General features: G+C 36.0%; 1 protein-coding gene across 3 annotated transcripts in view; it reads right to left on the reverse strand.

The window, feature by feature from the left end:
• Positions 1 to 21691, reverse strand: part of LOC111142597 (nucleolar protein 4) — a 397248-nt gene that overhangs the window by 293899 nt on the left and 81658 nt on the right. For all 3 annotated transcript variants that reach the window (XM_022495896.1, XM_022495895.1, XM_022495894.1), the window contains exon 2: positions 14925 to 15074. In XM_022495896.1, the coding sequence (XP_022351604.1) occupies positions 14925 to 15074 (150 nt within the window). The remainder of the gene's footprint in view (positions 1 to 14924; positions 15075 to 21691) is intronic.

Consider the following 21691-nt stretch of genomic DNA (forward strand, 5'->3'; position numbering starts at 1 on the left):
ATTGGGGACACATTTTTGAAAAGTTTACTGGCACATATTATGATTGAAAAGAAGATGGGCAGTTTACCCTGCCAATGTCCCTGCTACTCTGGAGAAAGGAGAAACAATATTTTTCCAAAACCTTACAACTATAAAGCCATATTCTAACTTCCTCTCAACACAGTTCAGTTAGGGTCAAAATGGCAGAGACCTAAAAAAAATAAAATGTAAAAAATAAAATAAAAGAGCAACTATGGTTAAATTGATTTGTAAATCTTATCTTATAAATTCAATAATATATAATTCCTAAAATATTCTTACATTTATTTTTGAATAGCAGAGCATCTCTTCAGAAGTAAATCATTCCTACCTGGAGCTGAATACACAAAATAACATATAAGTTAGAAAAATTGAAGAACTTAGTTAATCAAAACAATATAACAATAAACCATCGCTTTGTTGCATTTTCTCAGACTGTGTGTTTCAGTTACAGGATGGAAGTTTATCTCATTAACTGAAGCCATAAAATTTTGATAGCAATGTTGCTAACAGAGAAGAATTTTAAAACAGGGCTATTTGCCCTACACCTTTTTCCTCAGTCCCAAGCCTTTTCTCTAATTTTAACTGCTTAATTTCTGAACATTTTCTGTGGAAAGGTGCTCTAAATGTATTCAGTGGTCACATAGACCTCCAGGACTCTGGCTCCTGATATGGTAGAGACTGGACAGTTCAAAAATCAAAATTCTCACTTAGTATATGACAACTATTACTCACTGTTGCTGTTTTAAACAAAAGGAAATACTTCCTACATAATAAATATATCTTTAAGTTTTCCCTTAATTGAGTCCTTAATTACTGGATTATACTAAGCAAGGACTTTACATGGATTTTATCCTTTGATCCTCCCAACAATCCTAGGGTTAGATTACTAGCATCACCACTCCCATCTCGGTTTAACAGGTGAGGAAACTAAGCTTCAGAGAGGTTGTATGACTCGTCAAACATGTAAAGAGAAAGGACTCAGGTGATAATCTGGTTTCAGAGACTATCACCTTAATCACTATATTTCATAGCCTCTTCTCCTTATCAGCATTAAAAAAGAGAGAAAGAGATGGTCTCATCCATAAAGAGTTGGAATATTAACCTCACAGCATAAGTTAATATCCTGAAATGTTTATAAAGTTCCCCAGTGTGTGGTTCTTTGTAAGTTTAAGATGCTCTAACAAGCTTGAATACATTCTGAATACAAGGGGCAGTCAAATTCTCAGTATATGGGCTTGTGTTAGTTACAAAGTTCAACAACACCTCAGACTCCACAGTATCAATGGAGAGCGCCATCTGGAGGAAATTAACAAGAGGCTGTTAGGCAGAACTGATGGCTGAAGTGGTGGGCTTTGCAACAATGTTGTAATATTTAATAGCCAGGAACTCAATGCAGAGGACTTCCACTTTTAACAGAAAGTACAAGAAGGAGTATGAGTAGCCTATTTCTGAAGGAATAAGAATTCCAATTATTGAAGGAAATTCACCAGTAGAGAAGTCATTCTCGGCTTAAGAGGCAAGCCTAACCCGTGAGCTGGAATAGAGATATTACATGACACTGGTGAGTCATAAGCTTTGACAATCACTTTTTAAAGCAAAACAGAATGTCTAAAGTCAAAAGATTTACCCACCAAATTATCACACCATTTTGTCCTAAGTTCACTAAGATTTTAGCAAAAACAAAACAAAAGCAAACTTAATGTTACAAACTATCATTACTTTGGAAAAGTAGGAGGCAATGCTGAATTTCATTATAAATTAAAATACTCCTCACCTTACTGCCTTGATATAGTGGGTTCCATTTCAGATAGTGAGCCTCAGAGTAGATAAAACTGGTCTAATCATTCTATTTTTAAATTATTCTTGCCTTTACTTTATAAAATGAATTTAGAGAATAACAATAATACTTTTATTTTACTGGAATAATAACATTAAAAACATGTTTGTTGCTGAACACCAAGCAGTACACTTATGGAAGAATTTGCCCTTGGGGCCGAACTTATGATATTTTCTCTTATGTATACTCTTGAGATTCTGAACAAAAAATAAATTAGAAATAATCTCCTAGTGAAATTTGTTTATCTTGTTATATTTAGTATTGTGATATTTAACATTGTGCTACTGCAATGTACATTACTATGTAACTCTAGAAATACCACCCTGAACGCGCCCGATCTCGTCTGATCTCGGAAGCTAAGCAGGGTCGGGCCTGGTTAGTACTTGGATGGGAAAACGTATTTTTAAAAACTAATAAAATTTAACTATCATTGAAAAAAACCTATAAATCTAAATGCTATTAAAGACCTCGTATGTCCTGATTCCTAAAGAAATAGCTACACCATGGTCCAGAGAAACCTCTATCTGGGGAATGGAAGTCTTGGTTCAGCGTAACATCTCTTATTCAACAAGGGCTACCCTGCCTTTATCTACTCTAGTCATTGTAGATCTTTGAATACATTTGAAAGGAGGGAATTTGGACTACTAAAAAAAAAAAAAAAGTTTGCAAATGCTATAACACCTTGCTCAGACATTTTTCTAGGTGTATTACAAAATTGAAATGTCTAGCCAATGATTTGCTCTTGTATTTATATAAGTTCTCTTTTACCCATCTCAGGCATGAAAAAGATGCATAGTAAGCATCATTGTACTTCTACAAAGGTAATTATTAATTTGCAGAGGTGCATATGGAAACCATCTTTCAAAGATGAAGACATTTTTCACCTAAACATTTACTTCTTCAATAAATACCTACTGAATGCACGGACAGTATAATTATCCCTGAATACGGCTAGATACACCACTAATGTGCCTGGATACATCAAATTATTGGAATCACCTATTGGTAAGTGAATCTGAAAAATGAATCTGAAAGTGAATCTGAAAAATGCTTTCGTCAGAACTCAACATAACTATTCTTAGGTAAAAAGTCCATGCATAGTAAAAATCAACAGTCAAAAAGCCAGACATTTGGTCTGCCTATATCAAGTCTGCATTCCTTCTGGACCTCGACAATTTTTGCTTCAAACCCTAGCTACTGTTTCAGAAAGATCTGATGTTCTGTTGTGTCGGTCTGACCTCTAAACATCTGTGATATGACCAAGTGAATTCCTGGACCTTAATAATCTCACCGATATCAAAACCAGGATGCTGCTACATTTGCACCTCAAGCCCAAAGTCACCACTGCTCCGTGATAGGATTCTCAGGTTTGGGGTGAGTTCCTAAGAATCCTGCATTACTGCTTGATCTGCTAGGATTCTGGTACTATTCTCGTTTGCTACTTCCAGTCCATACTACTGTCCACTTTTCCTTCTTTGTTTTCTGATCATTTTCTTCTTCTTGGATCATTCATCAGCTCCCCTTGCTTTTCTCACTTAGTTAAGAGGATGACCTGCCCTGGGTTGAATATCTAGTGCTGAGTTGTACTATTTGTCACAACTGGACGAATTTGATTTCTAATTTTTTTAAAAAAGCAACTGGGTATAACATGACAAAATCAGATCATCCTTACACTTATTTTGGGACTTAGTACAGTGTTTATTTTGCACACAGTTTTTTCTACCCTGAGGGTCTAGTGCTGATTTTTGAATAGGATTAATGGTAGTAGATAAAACACAGCATGGCCAATTAAATATGAATTCCAGATAAATATGCAATATTGGGGCAAACTTATATTAAAAATTATTGTTTATCTGAAATTCAAATATAACTGGGCATCCTGTGTCCTATTTATTAAATCTGGCAATCTCACAGGATACATTTACCTAAGATGAATGAAAATATGAGTTAGATGGGTGCCTGGGTGGCTCAGTTGTTAAGCATCTGCCTTCAGCTCAGGTCATGATCCTAGAGTCCTGGAATCGAGTCCCATATCAGGATCCCCACTCAGCAAGAGGCCTGCTTCTCCCTCTCCTACGCCCCCTGCTTGTGTTCCCTCTCTCGCTTACATGTCTTTCTGTCAAATAAATAAATAAAATCTTTTAAAAATATCTATATATGAGTTAGAGCCTGAAAATAATTTTATTTTTTTTAAAGATTTATTTATTTATGAGATGGGGAGGGGGGTGAGTAGAAGGAGGAGAGGAAGGAGAAATTCTAACAGACTCCACCGAGCATGGAGCCTGAAGAAGGGATCCTAGCAGGGCTTGATCTCGAAATGTGAGATCATGACCTGAGCCAAAACGAAGAGTGGGACGCTTAACCAACTACACCACCCAGGGGCCCCATAATTTTAAACTTGAAACAAATAGCTTGTCAGGAAAATCTAAGAATGTACCAAGAACTGGAGTGAGAAGTAGGGTAGATGGAAGTTATCATTGGAAAGTATGCAGGCAATTTGAAATCACAGTCCCCATTTAAAGCAGTGTTTTCCAGCTTTTTAGACCAACAGTACAAGTGTAAATAGATTTCCCATCATAAGCTAGCACATACACACATTTATAAAATAAAACTGATCATTTCTTTTGCCTTCTATTCTTTTTTTTTTTTTAAAGATTATATTTACTTGTGAGAGAGAGAGGGAAAAAAAAAGCACAAGCAGAAGGAGAGGCATGCAGAGGGAGAGGGAGAAGCAGACTTCCCACTGAACAGGGAGCCTCATACGGGGCTCCATCCCAGAACCCTGGGATCATGACATGAGCAGAAGACAGAGGCTTAACTGGCTGAGCCACCCAGGCACCCAGGTTCCCCTCTATTTCATTTTTTTCAAGTGTTCACAACCCACAAAATTGACTTGATAACTCACTAATGGTCTGTTATCTATAATACAAAAAAACACTGGTCTAAAGTAGAAGAATGCAGTCTGTCAATCCAAAGATCTTTGTTGTGATGTTGAGAGAAGATGCTGGGTATGTGGTCAAATTTAAAATGAAGGCCTAAGGAAGGTCTAAGGCATGCAGGGATATTTTTAGACAGTTCAGGTCAATTTGTAGATAGCTCAAAGCAATCTGAAAATGTGAAGCAAAGGCATCAAATACTACATAGTGTGAGAGGAAGGAATGATTTGGAAAGCAGCGCGGTGGCCTAAGTCGGCATCCTCCGGGGACAGGCAAATGTTAGAGTGGGAGGAAGAAGGCAAAAACACTCAGCTTGGGCAGAAGCACAGAAATCCACCACGTGATGAAATTTGAGGAGGTAAGCAGAGAGGTAACAGCATTCCAGGGCAAAGCAGATGAATGAAGCCCTATACCATTATACATGACTAGATGAAGGCATAGGCAAACAAGAAAGAGCATGAGAGTTAATTTAATTATAATTAATTAAATTTTCCTGAAAACAGTTTTGCTTCATTGATTACGGTTCAAACTTAGCTATGTTGCTTTGCAAAAAAGAACTTATTCTCTTTTATCTCTTTTATAATGATGTGCATCTTTAATTTGGAACTGTATTTTAGAATAATTAAAATAGTCATCAATTGAGCAAATGAGACAACATCAAAAGAGATAATCAAATCAACTGGCACTAGATCTCTAAAGTTGTGAATGCTATTTTTGTTGCTTCTTATGTTAGAATATTTGCCTGTTAAGGAACAGATTGTCATCACAGAGAATTCTTATATTAGATGAAAAAAAAATGAGCAGATGGGCAGTGAAAAGTTTTACTTCATGCATGTTTCCTAATAGTAAAATAAAGAGAATCCCTAAATATTGTATGTAAATAAAATGACTCAGCAAAGCAAATGCTTATACAATTGCAGCATGACAAGCTACATTAAAGTACACAATTACACACATGGGAAGTGGGGGGAATTTACTTCCTCTCTTGATTTCTTTTGAAGTGTGTGTATAAGATGATATACTAGTGTTTTTCCCGGGGCTGAGGGAAGGCCAGCTAGAACTCAGCCTTCCTGGTGCAGAATTCATCAGCACGTTCAAGCTCTTCTTGGCTCCCACTCTAACCCCCTCTGTTAAAGTTTACCTTGACTACTTCCTGCTGGTCAGCGAGGCACAGCGCTTCTTTTCAAACAGGTACCTAAGAATACTGTTGCTGCAGTTACTCAAAGCAGGCAATAATTAGGCATTTGAGGGGAAATGGAAGAAATTGGACAAGGTTAGACTTCGCTCTGAGCGAGTCTGATAAGTTACACAACCCTTAAAGATCTGTGCAGGAAAACCAAAGAATCAGGAGAGGCTAACCACGTGCCAGGATGCAGAAATCATTGTGAATTCTTGACTTGCTCAACAACCGTAGATAATGAAAACAATATTCGGAGATACTAAATAGAAAACTGGCCACGTGGTTTCCTTCGGAAAATGTCTCTCATCTTAGGGTGTTGACTGTGCTGTTAGGGTGACCTGACATAAAGAATAGGGCTGCTTTCTGATTTTCACAGGAAGCGGGGCTAGTGTGGCTGGAACTTCACATTCAGGTGTAAAGGATGTTAAATGGCTTGGAGCTTTTGAACAAAGCCAACTGCTTGCCCAGAAGCCTACAGTGCCCAGCTGAGAAATATCACCTTAGGTTACACAAATAATTATACAACTAGTGGGTACATAGGACAAAAAATACCATGCTTACATGTTCTTTACTAAAGAGAAAAAGCATACCAAGATAGAAATTTCTCGGTGGGCATTCCAAATTCTCAGAAGTAGCAGCTAGGTCAGATTCTTTTGGGATTCACCTCCTTTCCCATTACTGTGACCAAGGAGCAGAGCCATGGCTCTACTGTGCTGTGTGCTGACTGGGAGAGGACATTGCCAGAAAAATGAGGGGGAGAGGAGGGAGAAAAGTAGAACAGGTAAACAGATAAGAAATAGGCACAGCCTGTTTCTTGTTACCGATCATGAAATGAAAACTGCTGCTGCTAAAGCTAGTGACTAATAATCTCAATTCTGAGAAAGGCGAGAATGAAGACATGGCTGGATGTTATCCCCAGGCCAATGAGGAGTGCAGATGACAAAAGAAAGACATAGATCTTTCAAACTCTAGTTAATGGGAAGCAGTTTATAGCATCTGTCACCCCACACATAACTCTACTTTTTAAAGAAAAACCAGTTTCCATCCACTACAATCACGTTTGAAGCAATTACTGTTAAAACCTTGACATAGATTATTTCTGAGCCTCCAATAAGTCCTTCAAATAATACATGCCCGACTCAGACCTACAGAAGTCACCTAATCTGGGATTTATACCAGGTATAAACTGGCACCATTTTCTCTCTACTACCTCATACTAGTCATTGACATCCTATACCTTTTTCTTGTTATATTTTATGCCAACTAAATACCTACAGAGGTATTTATACAGGTATACACATGCATATGCTTGAAGAAATTCAGGAGATTTTATTTATTATACGATGACCATACCCAGGAATACCTAAACCTCTGGATCTGAGTGAGAATCAACCGCTAGGAGGCCTGAATCATCCCTAGTCGGAAAGCTGCATTGGCTCACTTTCACCACAAGGGTGCACCGAAGGAGCAATTTACTAGGCTGGACCCAAAGAGTTAATGGTTTCTTCAAAGGTTAATTCCCTTTCCAGGAGTGTATCTATTCCCCGGGACCTTATCGTTTAATGCAAAAATTATTAATGACAGGGTTTGTGACATAAGTTGATGATTAACCGGTTTCAGTGAGCTCTTATGTCTTTGGATGATCTCCACTACCGAAAAGACAGTTTCTGAGTATAATGGATTTGCACTATTAATCTGCCCACCTGTGATAATTCTAACTATACCTAGATGAGAAATAAATCAATTTTGATGAATGGCGGTACACCAGTCTTCTATTTCAGAATGGTTGTTTAATAACTCTAATTGCCAGGCCATTGATTTTTTTTTCCCCTTCTGAGATGTTTTACACATCTGACTTATTAGGCTGAGTATTATTTTTAGTTATCAAAAACAATAGGGCTGCTCTAACATAAAAGTGGATCTAATATGATATGTACCATGTTGAATTTAATGGCTGTTTCCAATATTTAGAAATCACTTCTGTAAAACCTATATATGTATATGCAGAATATGTAGGTTTGAATGTGTATCTGATAAAAATAAACCAATCTCTGGAAAAGTAAGTAAAGTGTTTACATCCTACCTCAAAGAGGTGGCATTATTTAATGAAGCATTGAAGTTTTCCCTGAAAAGCAAATGAGAAACCTCGTGTTTGATAACTTTTTTACCTTATTGAGAACCAACTGCATAAATCTGGGGTTGTGTTAAGTGTAAACATGGATTGGGCAGTACTCATTCCTTACAACCATGATTTACAGCCTTACAACCTTACAACGTAACTAATCTTATTTCATTATTTCTATTTATAGTAACATCTCTGTACTATTTAGTTGGTATTAAAAAGGCAAGGATTTCCACAAAGACCAGGAGAATTTATTCCTTCAACAAGTACTTATTGAATACCTCCTGTGGGACAGGCCTTTGGCTAACTGTGCTTATACAGTGGAGAAATGGTCCCCCCATCAGGGGTAATTGTGTGATTTTTTTTTTAAACATCTACTCTAGTCATAAAATACAAAAACAAACGAACAAAAGGAAGGACAGAAGCACACATCATTATATTCTTTTAGTAAATCATGACTGAATAGAAATTTTATTTGGAAATCTTATTTAAATTTTATAGTTTTAAATCTAATTCTTCCATTCTACTTTTATTATTTATTTCTCCTCTCAATTTTTATTTACATTCCAGTTAGTTAACATAGAGTGCAATATTAGTTTTAGGTGTAGAATTTAGAGATTCATCACTTACATACTTACATCACATACATACTTACATCACATACATACTTACATATCCAGTGCTCATGCAAGCTCATGCAACAAGGGCTCTCCTATCTATTTTTGAACAGTATTCTCATCTTTTAAAAATATTTCATTTAAAAAAATGGTTCCCTCTTTTTGGAGAAGATTTTCAAATGAGGTGTGTAAAGGCTTTTTATCCTTTTCTTGTCGACCTGAGTTCTCAACTTCCAAATATCATACACCTTTCAAAAGCTATGATATGTAATGTCGCACTGGGATTCACACAAAACTCAGGCAGATCCCACACTACTGGGGTGTGAGATGTAGGAATGTTGACTTAGCTCATCCCCCATTCCCTTTCTGTCGACTCCTCTATGGTCTAGTTAAACCCAGCTAGACACGGGAGACAGAAGCAAGTTTATGAAATGATCATACAAAATGTCCATGACAGCTAGCAGCCTAATTTATTCTCCAACTTTTTTTTGCCCAAGGATATCTGAAGTCCAAATAAAGATATAGGGGTCAATGGTTTCACCCAAATAAATTAAATTCTAACTGTAAAACTTGAGGCACTGTGATAGGGAAGGGAAATATATTTGGAGAGCAAAGCTTCCTGGCACTAATCACAGAACTAGATAGGTAGATCTGTTTCAACAGTAAGATCTAGCAAATCCTATTAAACGCTGTCTCAGACTCTAGGACCACAAGACAGGCAATGCTGACAGTCACACGATCATATTTGTTTACAACCAAGATGCAAAAGAAAAGCCATAAATAGGGGCGCCTGGGTGGCTCAGTGGGTTAAGCCGCTGCCTTCGGCTCAGGTCATAATCTCAGAGTTCTGGGATCGAGCCCCGCATCGGGCTCTCTGCTCAGCGGGGAGCCTGCTTCCTCCTCTCTCTCTGCCTGCCTCTCTGCCTGCTTGTGATCTCTCTGTCAAATAAATAAATAAAATCTTTAAAGAAAAAAAAAAAAAAAAAGAAAAGCCATAAATAAACAAATGAGATATATAGCAAAGCCATCAGGTTCCAGACGAGAACAAACACAGGGGGGACAGCCACATGTGTTGTGCTGCAACTTAAAATCATAACTAAGAAGCTGCCCGTTCATAACATGGTTCAGATTACAAAAAAAATTTTTAACAAAAAAGGAGAACAGTGAAGATCTGGGGACACTTGGTGGTATTTTGCGGGCTTTCCCTTTGATGGCTCTTTTAAATTCCTGGAAATACAAAGTGCAATGACTACATATCCTTTTCATTATTGTTCTTATCATCATCATTATAATTATTTACGGAAGAACTTTCTAGATAATGGTGGAACCAAAATGTTCTATCTCTACACTATGTTTCTCAGCCAATGTGCCTCTATAATAGCAGGATAATTCCCTATGTTTCCACATATCTGGTGCCAACTAATTTATGCACTTTGGTTACTATCTCCATTGTTTCGCCAGCACAGTAATGGCCCATGTACACCATTACTGTTGGTGTTATTCCTTCAGTGTTTTTTCCTTTTTTTAAAGATTTATTTATTTTGGAGAGGGAGAGCAAGTAGGGGGAAGGGCAGAGGGAGAGGAAGAGAGAGAATCTTGAGCAGACTCCCCCCGGAGCATGGAGCCTGATGTGGAGCTTGATCTCAGGAGCATGAGATCATGACCTCAGCCAAAATCAAGAGGCGGATGCTGAGCCAACTGGGCCACCCAGACACACCTCCTACCTTTTTTTTTTTTTTGGTGTTGTTCCTTCAGAGTTTAAAGAAAACTGAAAGGTAGCCTAGCCAAAAAGAAGTTAAATTAATTGTTTGGAACTCTTGAATTTTAATATAGTGTAATTTTTTCACACCACAATGGCTACAAATTTTGTTCATTAGCCTCATTACAAGTTGACAATTACTCTAGAAAATTTTATGTAACAAATCAGCAGAAACCAGTGCAAGTTAAAATATCCTATTTAGCAGTAGAAACACTAAGCCAATAAAGCATTTAAGAAAAGAAGAGAACAAAAATTATGCTAACTAAAGTCTTGAGGTTAAGTGTTCTCGATCTGATAAGATAAAGACAAGACGTACATTTTTAAATTTTCAGATTTAGAATGTGGACATTCTACACGATACACTGTTTTTCTAGAGTACGTCCCTGGAGAGGGATGTTCGATTCATATTGAAAACACATTCTTTAAAGAGAGACAATTTTAAAATTTTTCAAAAAGTTCATTTGAAATTAATTTAATAGACTTAAACTTGGGAAAAAGCAAAGCACCTGGTGAAACCTCTGATAAAATTTATACAGTGGACCTCGCAGGGATGCTGACGTCTAAAGTTTGACATAAAAGAGCACACGGGGCATTTATTAAATTCCTCTCTCCCAACATAGAGACATCAGGGTGGGCAGAGGAAATTGTATCCATAACTGTAACTAGGGCGATGGCAGAGCTGTGTTAATTGTCCTGCTTGTCCCTCTGCTTGGAACATGAGTAGTGACTGGAATAAAAGCAACATAACATCATTCCAAAGTTGACCATACACCAAGCACATTACGTATATGAACTCACTTATATCTCCACACCATGCACATCGTTACCTCCCTCTAAACAGGAGGAGGAAAAAAGTAAATAATTTGCCAAAACTGACACAGATAGGAAGTGCTAGATTTGAAATCTGAAACTGAATTTGTCTGGCTTCTGGCCTATTTTCTTTTAGCCCTAGCATATGTTCTCCACTCTGAATTAAATGAATGTAATTATTGGCAGCAACGTATGTGAATAATACATGTAGGTTTACGGTATCACACTACAAGTTGTGTGTGTGCATGCGCGCGTGTGTGTACATATGTACATTTATATGCAGACTCTTCTCAGTATGGAAAACACTGACTTTCCCCCTTAGCTCCTGGATTTCCACCAGTCACTCTAATTTTACATGTAGAAGAAAAAGCTCTGAAACTTAATCCTCTAATCGGACCCTAACTTATGCTACTGAAAGGGCAACTGTGCTTAGCCTGGGATAAAATACACGTGAAAAAAGACAACTGGAGAAGAGTGATATATTCCCAAAGGGTGGAGCTCAGGCAGAAGTTGAGAATTAGTACTGGAAGACAACATCTCACAGTAATTTTGTACAATACTACATCATTAATTTTGGTGTAACCTTCCAAATTGCTAAGCCTGCTTGCATTCAATTTTCAGTACCAAGATGTATTTTAAATTCAAATATAAGTGATATTCGAATGGGCCATCACTCCTCTCTGCTCTGTTAATGTACATAATCCAAAGTTGACCGTAGTCAAATCTATTGAAGAAAACACATTCAGTGCAGCAGTAATAGTTCATATATACACAAGGACAAATGCAGGGGAAAAAAATGACCTAAAAGACACTAGAATTCCCCCAATGACTGAACAAAACAATTATGATAGCCTTTACATTTTCCTAAAATGTGTCATTTTATGTGGATTTTTTAAAAAGAGCTCATCAGTAGTAGAATACATACCCTCCAATTTTATCTATAGTCAGATCAGATTGCAATAATAGTTAAGTTGTATAATGCCTAGATATTTCAAGGAATGACATACTGCAGATAGGTAAAAACAAATAGCATTCAAAAGTTAATCCAATATTAAAGGACCACCATTTCCTGCAGAGTGAAAACATAGAAAGATTTGCAAAAAAAGGCAAAGTAAATAAAATGACCACTAAATCTATTGATAATATTATTAAAACAATATGAAACGCTTTACTGATTAGTTGTATAAGTATGGTTTCTTGGCCATGTTGAAAAAGGGAGAAAAAGGTCAATAAACAGAATGATGCATGCGCTATGACTAATGTGTTAGAAGTAGAAAAAAAAATCTTAAACTTCATTGAAACCACTCTAATTGCAATAGGTATTGAGCTAATTCTACCAATGACTAGCCAGTTCTAGTGTTAGTATTGAGAACTCAACATTGACCCAACAGTCTGGGGCCCTATTACCGCTAACCCAATTCCATTTCAAATTACGTTTCGTCTTATGCCCAATTTACTTGAATATTTATGTGAAATGCTAACATTAGACTTACTCTATTGTAGAGTAGTATGTACGGTTTCCCTGGCACTGAGGAGTTCTTTTTTTTTTTTTTTCTATGATGTATTATGACTCTATAAAATGGAAATCATTCTTAATTAGGATTCAATTAAGAGATACCAGAAGGCAAAAAAAGATCATGCCAAAAAGAACCTTCGTGATATTAGAAAAAGGTGAAAAGTACTTTCGATGTGGAAATTAAAAATAAACTGGGGAAAGGATCTTTAAATAGGATGTTCTCAAGAGGGAATGGAGAATGCTTCAGTGCTGCTTGTACGTCCACAGTTGGTATTTCCACCCCAAAATGCAGAAAATGTCTTCATAATGTGAATGCAAAATGATATATGTCAGGAACATGTTTACCAATTTCTTGGACGGGTCTAGCATGCATAATGGCAATGGGTCACCTTCCCTACATTTCACCTAAGAAAATAGGATGAGAGACCTAGGTCTGTGTCATGGTATGAATTAAAGGTCTCCAATAAATGCACTCCAAAGATTAAATCATTTTAAATTGCTTTTGGCCCCGAAACAGATTTGGCTGCCACCCTACTACTGACAATGAAGCCTTTTCGTTTGTTTGTTTGCTCTCATTTCACAGCTGAACTTATGCAGTCCTACCTTACAAAGTTCTATCCAGTTCAGGCAGCTAGCTCATGAAAATGCATGATTATCAGGGTATACAGTTAGTGATATTAGTAGATCAATGTATATTTGTTTCCTGTTAATACCCAAAGATACAACCCTAGCTTAGGAGACAAGCAAAATGAGTATGTTCAGTAATATTAGTCTATAGAAGATTATTTTAAGAAGCTAGGCCATTGTCATTAGTCATGATAAGAATGTCTCCTAGGATATGCAAGTCAAAAGAAAGTTTATGTGGCAGAATTATGTAAGGCAACTTACAATAGTGCCTACCCACAAACCATGCAATTTGGAAACAGCCAAGAAACAAAACCATAGAGAAGGAGAGATAAATACAACATGTATTAGGGGTTATTATGCAACTACAAAGGTTCAATATGACCCTGGAAATATAGCAAAAAATAGTTATGGAAAAGAAGCTATTTCTTATGCTCAGTAGCTAATTTTCAAACATATGTACCTGTATTTGAAACTTTGAGCATTTCACACATTTTTCTGTATCTGAAAAAAAAATGGATCCAGACTGATATTGTGTATCAATATAGCTGAAAACAGTCAATAAAAAGGTAGCCAAAAGCAAAGTTCAATAAGAATTCTAAAAAAGGATATTATTCTGGTTGCTGATAAAACACTTCTGATGGATACTTTGCTCATATTGGAAAAGAATAATTTACTGTTCAATTTTCCTAGAAAGGATGAAAGATCTATAAGATGATTTCATAAAATGTTTGATTAAATAAAAGCTAGATTAAAGTGCCTAGGTCAAACTGTAAATATAATTAGAAACTTTAGAAATAATATATAACTCCATTTTGAGAATATATATATATATTTCAATATTTAACAGTTAATTAAATGTTTTCCATATAATTTATGATAAAAACATTGTATATTTTCATTTTAAAATGCTCAAGGGCATTGGATCTATGAAAACAACACATATATTTTAATTCTCTATTCTGGAAAATTAAGAAATGCATACTCTTCAGGATAAATGTATTTAATACAAGGTGACACAAGAAAAAAACATCAAATTTCCTTATTCATGGGAATTCATGAGATTAAATAGGAAATACCTGAATATATTGATATGATTTGAAGGGGAAGAAAGGTTAAGATTAGAGTGGTAGTATGAAAGTTCATATATCCCAGTCGATAATCCATATATCATGATTTGAATACATATTGAATGTAAAACACAAATACATCTTCCCATTTGTGGGCATTCGACTGGGACTACCACATTTTATGTATATTTAAAGAAAACAAAATGAGAGTGCAAGAGACAGATTTCAATTATATGCAATAGACTTCGCGAATATATGACCAAAACAGAATCAGTTAATCATAATAGTTTAAATGTTGGGTGTAACCATGATATAGTCTGATTTACACTGAAGATAGAATATTTATAAATATTTAACCCAAAATCAACATACATAATACCAAATTTCAAAATGCATGCCTTTTGCTTTTTGTTTTTTTGTTTTTTAACTTACTGCTTTGTAAGTTCTCTTTTGTCCAGCATGTTTCCGAATTTGTTCTCCATTTGGCCCTGTTTCCACATGCATCGAATAGATAATGTCAAAGAAATCTTCAACCACAGCTACCCGCCGCAAGGACAGCTTCTCATCCACCCCTACACCATCCTGGAAACAAAATCGAAAAAAAAAAAAAAGGACAGGCAGTTAACACATAAAGTGAATAAAACAAAACATTTTGATAAACTGAACCAAACCAAATCATCCAGCTAGGAAACTTACAAAAACTGTGAGTGAATATTGTATTGCATCATTTCATACACTGTTTGCATATAGAACTTTAAGAAACATGAAAAAAGATATTTGGCATAATGATCATGCTTACCCATAAATAACATCTTTTAAGTTTTATAATGACTCATTTGTAGCCATCAGCATAACTTCCTTAAATTATTCCAAAATATATTTTAAGGCTCAGTAATTTTTATTACAATAATTTCATTCTAGATATTTATTGATTCATCCAATCAATATTTATTCAGTTGCTAGGTACTGGAAGCCATTATTAGAGAAAGAAAAGAAATAATATAGGATCTCTATCCTTAAACATCATATAATCTGGGAAAGAAAATACATCTACTATGCTATCAGGTTGGACTAAGAGACGATAATTGTTCAAGGTTAAAAATGAAAGCTATAGAAATTACCTAGGTGTGAACTTTGGATTCTCCACTCAGAAATTCTATGTCTTGTGCAAATCATTTAAACTTCCCTGAATTTCAGTCTTCTCAAATTTCAGTTTTCTCAATTGGCAGAGATAGTAGAGCTTCACAGAATTGTAAGAATTGTAAGAATTATAAGAATTAAATGCGATAACTTAGGTAAAGGATGTGACCCAACGGTTGGCATATAGTGAACACTTGACGAATGGTGACTCTTGTCATTTTGAGGATCATGATAAAAATGTAAGCATACAAGCAACATACTATAGGCGTTCAAAGAATAAAGATATCACCTCTGGCTGAAGTAGCTTCTTGGAAGAAATAGAATTTGACATGGTGGGGATACACACTGGGTCTAAGCCACGGTGGGCTGAGGGGAAGTGTAGCAAAGAGACAAACACTCCCACAATGACAGAAAATTAGAAATGTATAAGAAAAGAATAGGAAATTGGAAATTGGATGAAAAAGAAATTTACTCTTTCAGGAACGGGTTTCCTGTTTGCAAACACAGATCTGCATGTACGTGCATACACACACAATGTTCTTATTTGGACCCTGAGGCATAAGCTGAAGTAACGGGACGTAGCCATTAATGTTGGTAGACTGCATAAGAGGGTGATTAATCTGAGCAAAATCCTTATGCAGTCAATGAGTCAAATGGCGAAAGCCTCTTTGAACAGTAGTTCCAGCAGACTGAGCTCACTGTAAAACTCAAAACAAATCACATGGTCCTTTTTCTTAGTTTGACTTTGTTTTTTGTTTTTTGTTTTTTTGTTTTTCTAATGTAGAATAGGACTCAGAAGCAGCAATGTCTGAGGCTGTATATTCAAATAGCCATATATACATATATATGTATATCTATAAATAACTATATATATATTCAGATAAATATATATAGTCAAATATTTATGAGTTGTCCGTAAGGTCAAACCATATGGTATCTCATCTCTGTTAAATCTGAAGCACTTTCTCTCAATTATCTATGATGTGTGTGATTCGTCATTAGGTTTTAGGCCTTTCTCACATCTCTCCTTTAACATTTTGCAGCATCTCTTCTATTCTGGGCCCCGTGGATAATCCCTTATTGCCTTGTGATGCAAGACCAATATGGAGCGAAACCACAGAGAAGCTGCATCAAGCATGGCTATGACTAGCCCGAAAAACTGTTGTTGCTTATTGTATAGTACCTGGGAAATACCATTTCAGATGCCTACCCCTCCATCACCCCGGCTACCCGCTACTCCTCAGAGAACGTCCACTGTTTCTAGCCTAGAAATCCAAATTCTAACTCGACCCACAGGCATAAACCACCCACAAAATTGTGGCTTCTTTTTTCCTATTCATAAAACTTTTACAGTTCCCTCTCAGTTCCTTTGCTGGGTAACCAGAAATATAGTAATGTCCTACAGTTAATAAACTATGAGTGATGGGGGAATCACAGCCCATTTATTCATTCCTTCAACAAGTACACCAGAAAGACCAAGCACAGCCAAGCCCTAGTAGCTGAGGTGCTCAAGTTACCAAGGTCAGCTGACTTCTCAAAAGAAAAAATAGGACAATATATTCAAAGTGTTGAACCTAAAAAAACAAAAACAAAAACAAACAACAACAACAAAAACTGCTAAAAAAGAATTTTATATCCAGAAAAACGACTTTTCCAAAATTAAGGTGAGGTAAAGACATTCCCAGATAAACAAAATAGAGAATTCAATGACTATAGACAAGAGAAATTTATTCCCTCATAGTCCTGGAAGCCAGAAGTTGAAATTCAGAGATGTTGGCAGAGCCACACTCCTGGAAGCTCTAGGGGAGAATCCATTCTTTGCCTCTTCCAGTTCCTGAGGTTGCTAGCACTGCATAGCTTGAGGCCATCTCCTGCTGCCTTCTCCTCTTTGGTGTATCTCCTGTGTGTGTGTGTGTGTGTGTGTGTGTGTGTGTGTGTGTGTGTCCCACGCCTATGCACGTGCTCTCTCTCTCAGGACACATCTTATCTGAAAGCATTTAAACCCCAACCAGATAATCTAAGCTAATCTCTTCACTCAATATTCTTAACTTAATCACATCTACAAAGACTCTTTCTAAACAAAGTAACATTTACAAATTTCAGGGATTAGGACTTGAAATCTTTTTTTTTTTTTTTTTTCTTGGAGGGAGAGAGAGATGCACACAAGTAGGGTGGGGTGTGAGGAAGGGGAGGAGGATTTGAGAGATAGAGAATCTTAGGCTCCTCAGCCAGAGCGGAGCCCAAACCAGTGCTCAATCTCACAATCCAGATCACGATCTGAGCTGAAATCAAGAGTCAGACTCTTAACGGACTAAGCCACCCAGGCACTCCAGAACTTGAAATCCATTGTTAGATGGGCATTATTTAACTACATGTAGTAATGAATTATGTACAGAAGGTACAAATTGTGCTATGAGAACATACATTGGAAGTGCTTCACTACGGGTGGTTAACAGTCAATATTCTTTCAAGAAATCACAAGTTCAGAGTTAATCAAGATAATATTGAAATCACATACATTGGGGAAGGGAACTCATCTATTATCCTTCTGTCCTATAAACTTGCTTACTTGCAATTGTAATTAAGCTCAATTCACATCCACACTCTTATTGAAACTCCAAAATGCCTTCAGGGGTTGGGCCTACAGTGTAAGTGAGCTAAGTATTTGTGGTAAGAAAAGAAGGAGTAATGAAGCCCTTCAGACATGGGAGAAATATATTCAATGAGCTTGGAACTTGATATAACTTCAAATACCATGGGGCACCCGGGTGGCTCAGTGGGTTAAGCCTCTACCTTTGGCTCAGGTCATGATCTCAGGGTTCTGAGATCGGCCCATTTGGGGATCCCTGCTCAGCAGGAGTCTGCTTCTCCCCCCCACTCCCTGCCTCTCCCCTTCTGCTCATGCCTCTCTCTCTCTCAAAAAAAGAGAAGAAAACAAAACAAAACTTTAAAAAACACACTTCTGGTACCATAAAAACAAAGACATTCACAAACAGACACGTTATAGTGGAAATGCTGAATGCCAAAGACAAAATCTCAAAAGCAACAAGAGATAAATAACTTATCAACCTTTGAGGAAACCCCAATAACAATTCCATGCTTGTAGAAATGCTTTATAATAAAGAGTAAAAAGAAGTTTTCCAGGATAAAAGTAAGTGGCAAGTGACATCAAGTAGTAATCCAAATCCAAACGCAAATACTAAGAACTTCAGTAAAGACAGGTAATGATAAATAAATAAACAACTAAAAAAGTAAAGAAAAGCAAGCCAAATACAATATAATTATTTGTTTATTTTTTTAAAGATAATAATTGAGTCATTTTTATTTGTTGTTTTCTTTATTAATCAACAATCCTTCCTCAGTTACAAAAAATAGTAGACTATGCATTGCAAGAGGTGGGCCAGAGCCATATCATGAAGGCAGAAAATGAACATATAACAGGTACACTGCCATAAGGGAAAATATACATGGTAGAAGTTATATCCTGTTACTATTACTGATGATAAGATTAATTTAACTGTATCAAACATGGGATTCTCATTTTTGCCATGCAACACTTTAAGGGATTTTCAAATGTTTTCTTTAAATCTCCATCATCATCTTTTGAGGTGAGAACACTAATACTCAGAAGTTACGTAACCTTCCCAAAGACTCACAGTGATTACTAAAGCTGAGTAACATAGAGTTTTTTCAAAAGAAAGAAAATCCTATTTATCCTAAGAATACACTTGGACATATCCCACACAGATATAACTGGCAGTTACTTTACCAAGGATTCCACAAAATCCTTTTTAACCCACAGTGGGTGCTGTAATAATCTACATTTCCAATGAGCGATAGCAAGATATGTAATTACAATACTAGAGAATGAGAAAGATTGAAGATTATTTAAATGTTCACCTTGAATACTGATTCTTTGGGAACTGGCTGATTTAAAAGGCAACTGACTAAAATAATATGTAAATAACTGTATTACTGGTATAATAACATACATAAGTGTAATATATTTGACAATGACAGCACAAAAGAGGCAGTAACAAAGCTATACTGGAGTTTGGAGTAAAGAAATAACAGATTAATAACTCAAATCCACAGGTAGAAAGAGAGCCCAAAAGGTTAATAAGAGGTTAACATTAAAAACTCTATAAATATATGCTTTCCTACTTTCTTCTCTTAGCTCTTTGAAAGACATAACATTATATAAGTAATTATCACACTATAATATTGTTAGATGATTGATCTTTCTGGATATTACATGTATAAATCATAGAATTAAAAAGTGAGAAAATTGAGCTCTTTAAGAGTAAAGTTTTATATTGGATTATAACTAAATCAGTATATATCTGAAGTAGACTCTGGTAAGTTAAAACATATATTGTAATTCCTAAAGTAATCCCCCAAATTTAAAAGTATATAATTTTAAATCATTAAAGGAATTAAGATTTTACAAGGGAAAATATGCACTTAACAGAAAAAAAGCCAATAAAGGAAAACTAAAGGAAAAAAGACATGACATATATAGATAATAAAGCAAAATCACCAATATAAATCCAATCACATCGATAACACTAAACACAAATGGACTAAAGAATCCAGACAAAGAGAATTGGTTAAAAATGACATCCTACTATAAATTATCTAGAGGAGCCACAATCGTGGTTCAAAGATGCAGATAGGGGGTGCTCGGGTGGCTCAGTCAGTTAAGTATCTAACTCTTGGTTTTGGCTCAGGCCATGATCTCAGGGTTGTGAGATGGGAGATGAGTCTGCTTGAGATTTCCTCTCTCCCTCTCCCTCTGTCTCTCCCCTCCACACACCCCCTCATAGCTCACACACTCTTTAATTAATTAATTAATTAATTTTAAAAATCTTTAAAAAGATGCAGATAGGATGAAGGTGAAAAGCTACATTATGCAATTAAGAACAACAACAACAAAAATAACTGGAGTAACTATATTAGTATTAGAGAACAGAGTTTAAACAAACCAACAACAAATGTTACTAAGAACAAAGAGGAAAATGTCATAATAATAAAAGGGTTAATTTTCCAGCAAGATATAATAATTATATACGCACCAAAAACCAAAATTCCAAGTAACATGTGCACACACACATATTGTTTAAGCAAATACTGACAAAATTAACAGGAGAAATCAGCAATAATAGAGATTTCAAAACTCTATTTTCAAAAATGGGATAAAAAGGGAGAATATGATCAAGAAAAAGAAGACTGAACAACACTATAAAAAATAAACCTAATAGACATACATAGGACATCCCACACAACAGAAACAGAACATTCTCCATGACAGACCATATCTCAGTATAAAAGAGGTTTCAATAAAATGTAAAGGATTGAAATATGTTTTATATGTTTTCTGATCAAAATGGAATTAAATTACAAATCAATGACAGAAGGAAAATAGGAAATCACAAAGATGAAGAAATTAAACAACACACTTCTCAAAACCAATGTGTCAGAGGAGTCAAAAGGAAAATTAAAATATACTTTGAGATGAACAAAAACAGAAGCACAAAATGTCAATAGCAGTATTTCAAGAAAATTTATAACTGCAAATGTGTTTTTTTTAAAATAAGATAACTATCTTTCTACCTTAAATGACTAGGAAAAAAAGTAAACAAAAACTAAGCAGAAGGGGGGAAATATTTTTAAAGAGGAGAAATAAATTAAATAGAGAATAGAAAACAATGGACAAAATCAGCAAAACCAAAATGCAATTTTTGAAAATGTATTTTTAAAAGACAAAACTTCAGCTGTATTGACCAAGAATAAAAGAGAGAAGACATAAATTACTAAAACCAGGAATGAAAGAAGGAATATCACTACTGATCTTATAAAAAAAGGGTTATAAGAAATAGTATAAACATGGGGCGCCTGGGTGGCTCAGTGGGTTAAGCCGCTGCCTTCGGCTCAGGTCATGATCTCAGGGTCCTGGGATCGAATCCCGCATCGGGCTCTCTGCTCAGCGGGGAGCCTGCTTCCCTCTCTCTCTCTCTCTCTGCCTGCCTCTCCGTCTACTTGTGATCTCTCTCTGTCAA

This window comes from Enhydra lutris, unplaced genomic scaffold (genome assembly GCF_002288905.1).
Source record: "Enhydra lutris kenyoni isolate GAN:26980312 unplaced genomic scaffold, ASM228890v2 scaffoldscaffold8, whole genome shotgun sequence".
Taxonomy (NCBI): domain Eukaryota; kingdom Metazoa; phylum Chordata; class Mammalia; order Carnivora; family Mustelidae; genus Enhydra; species Enhydra lutris.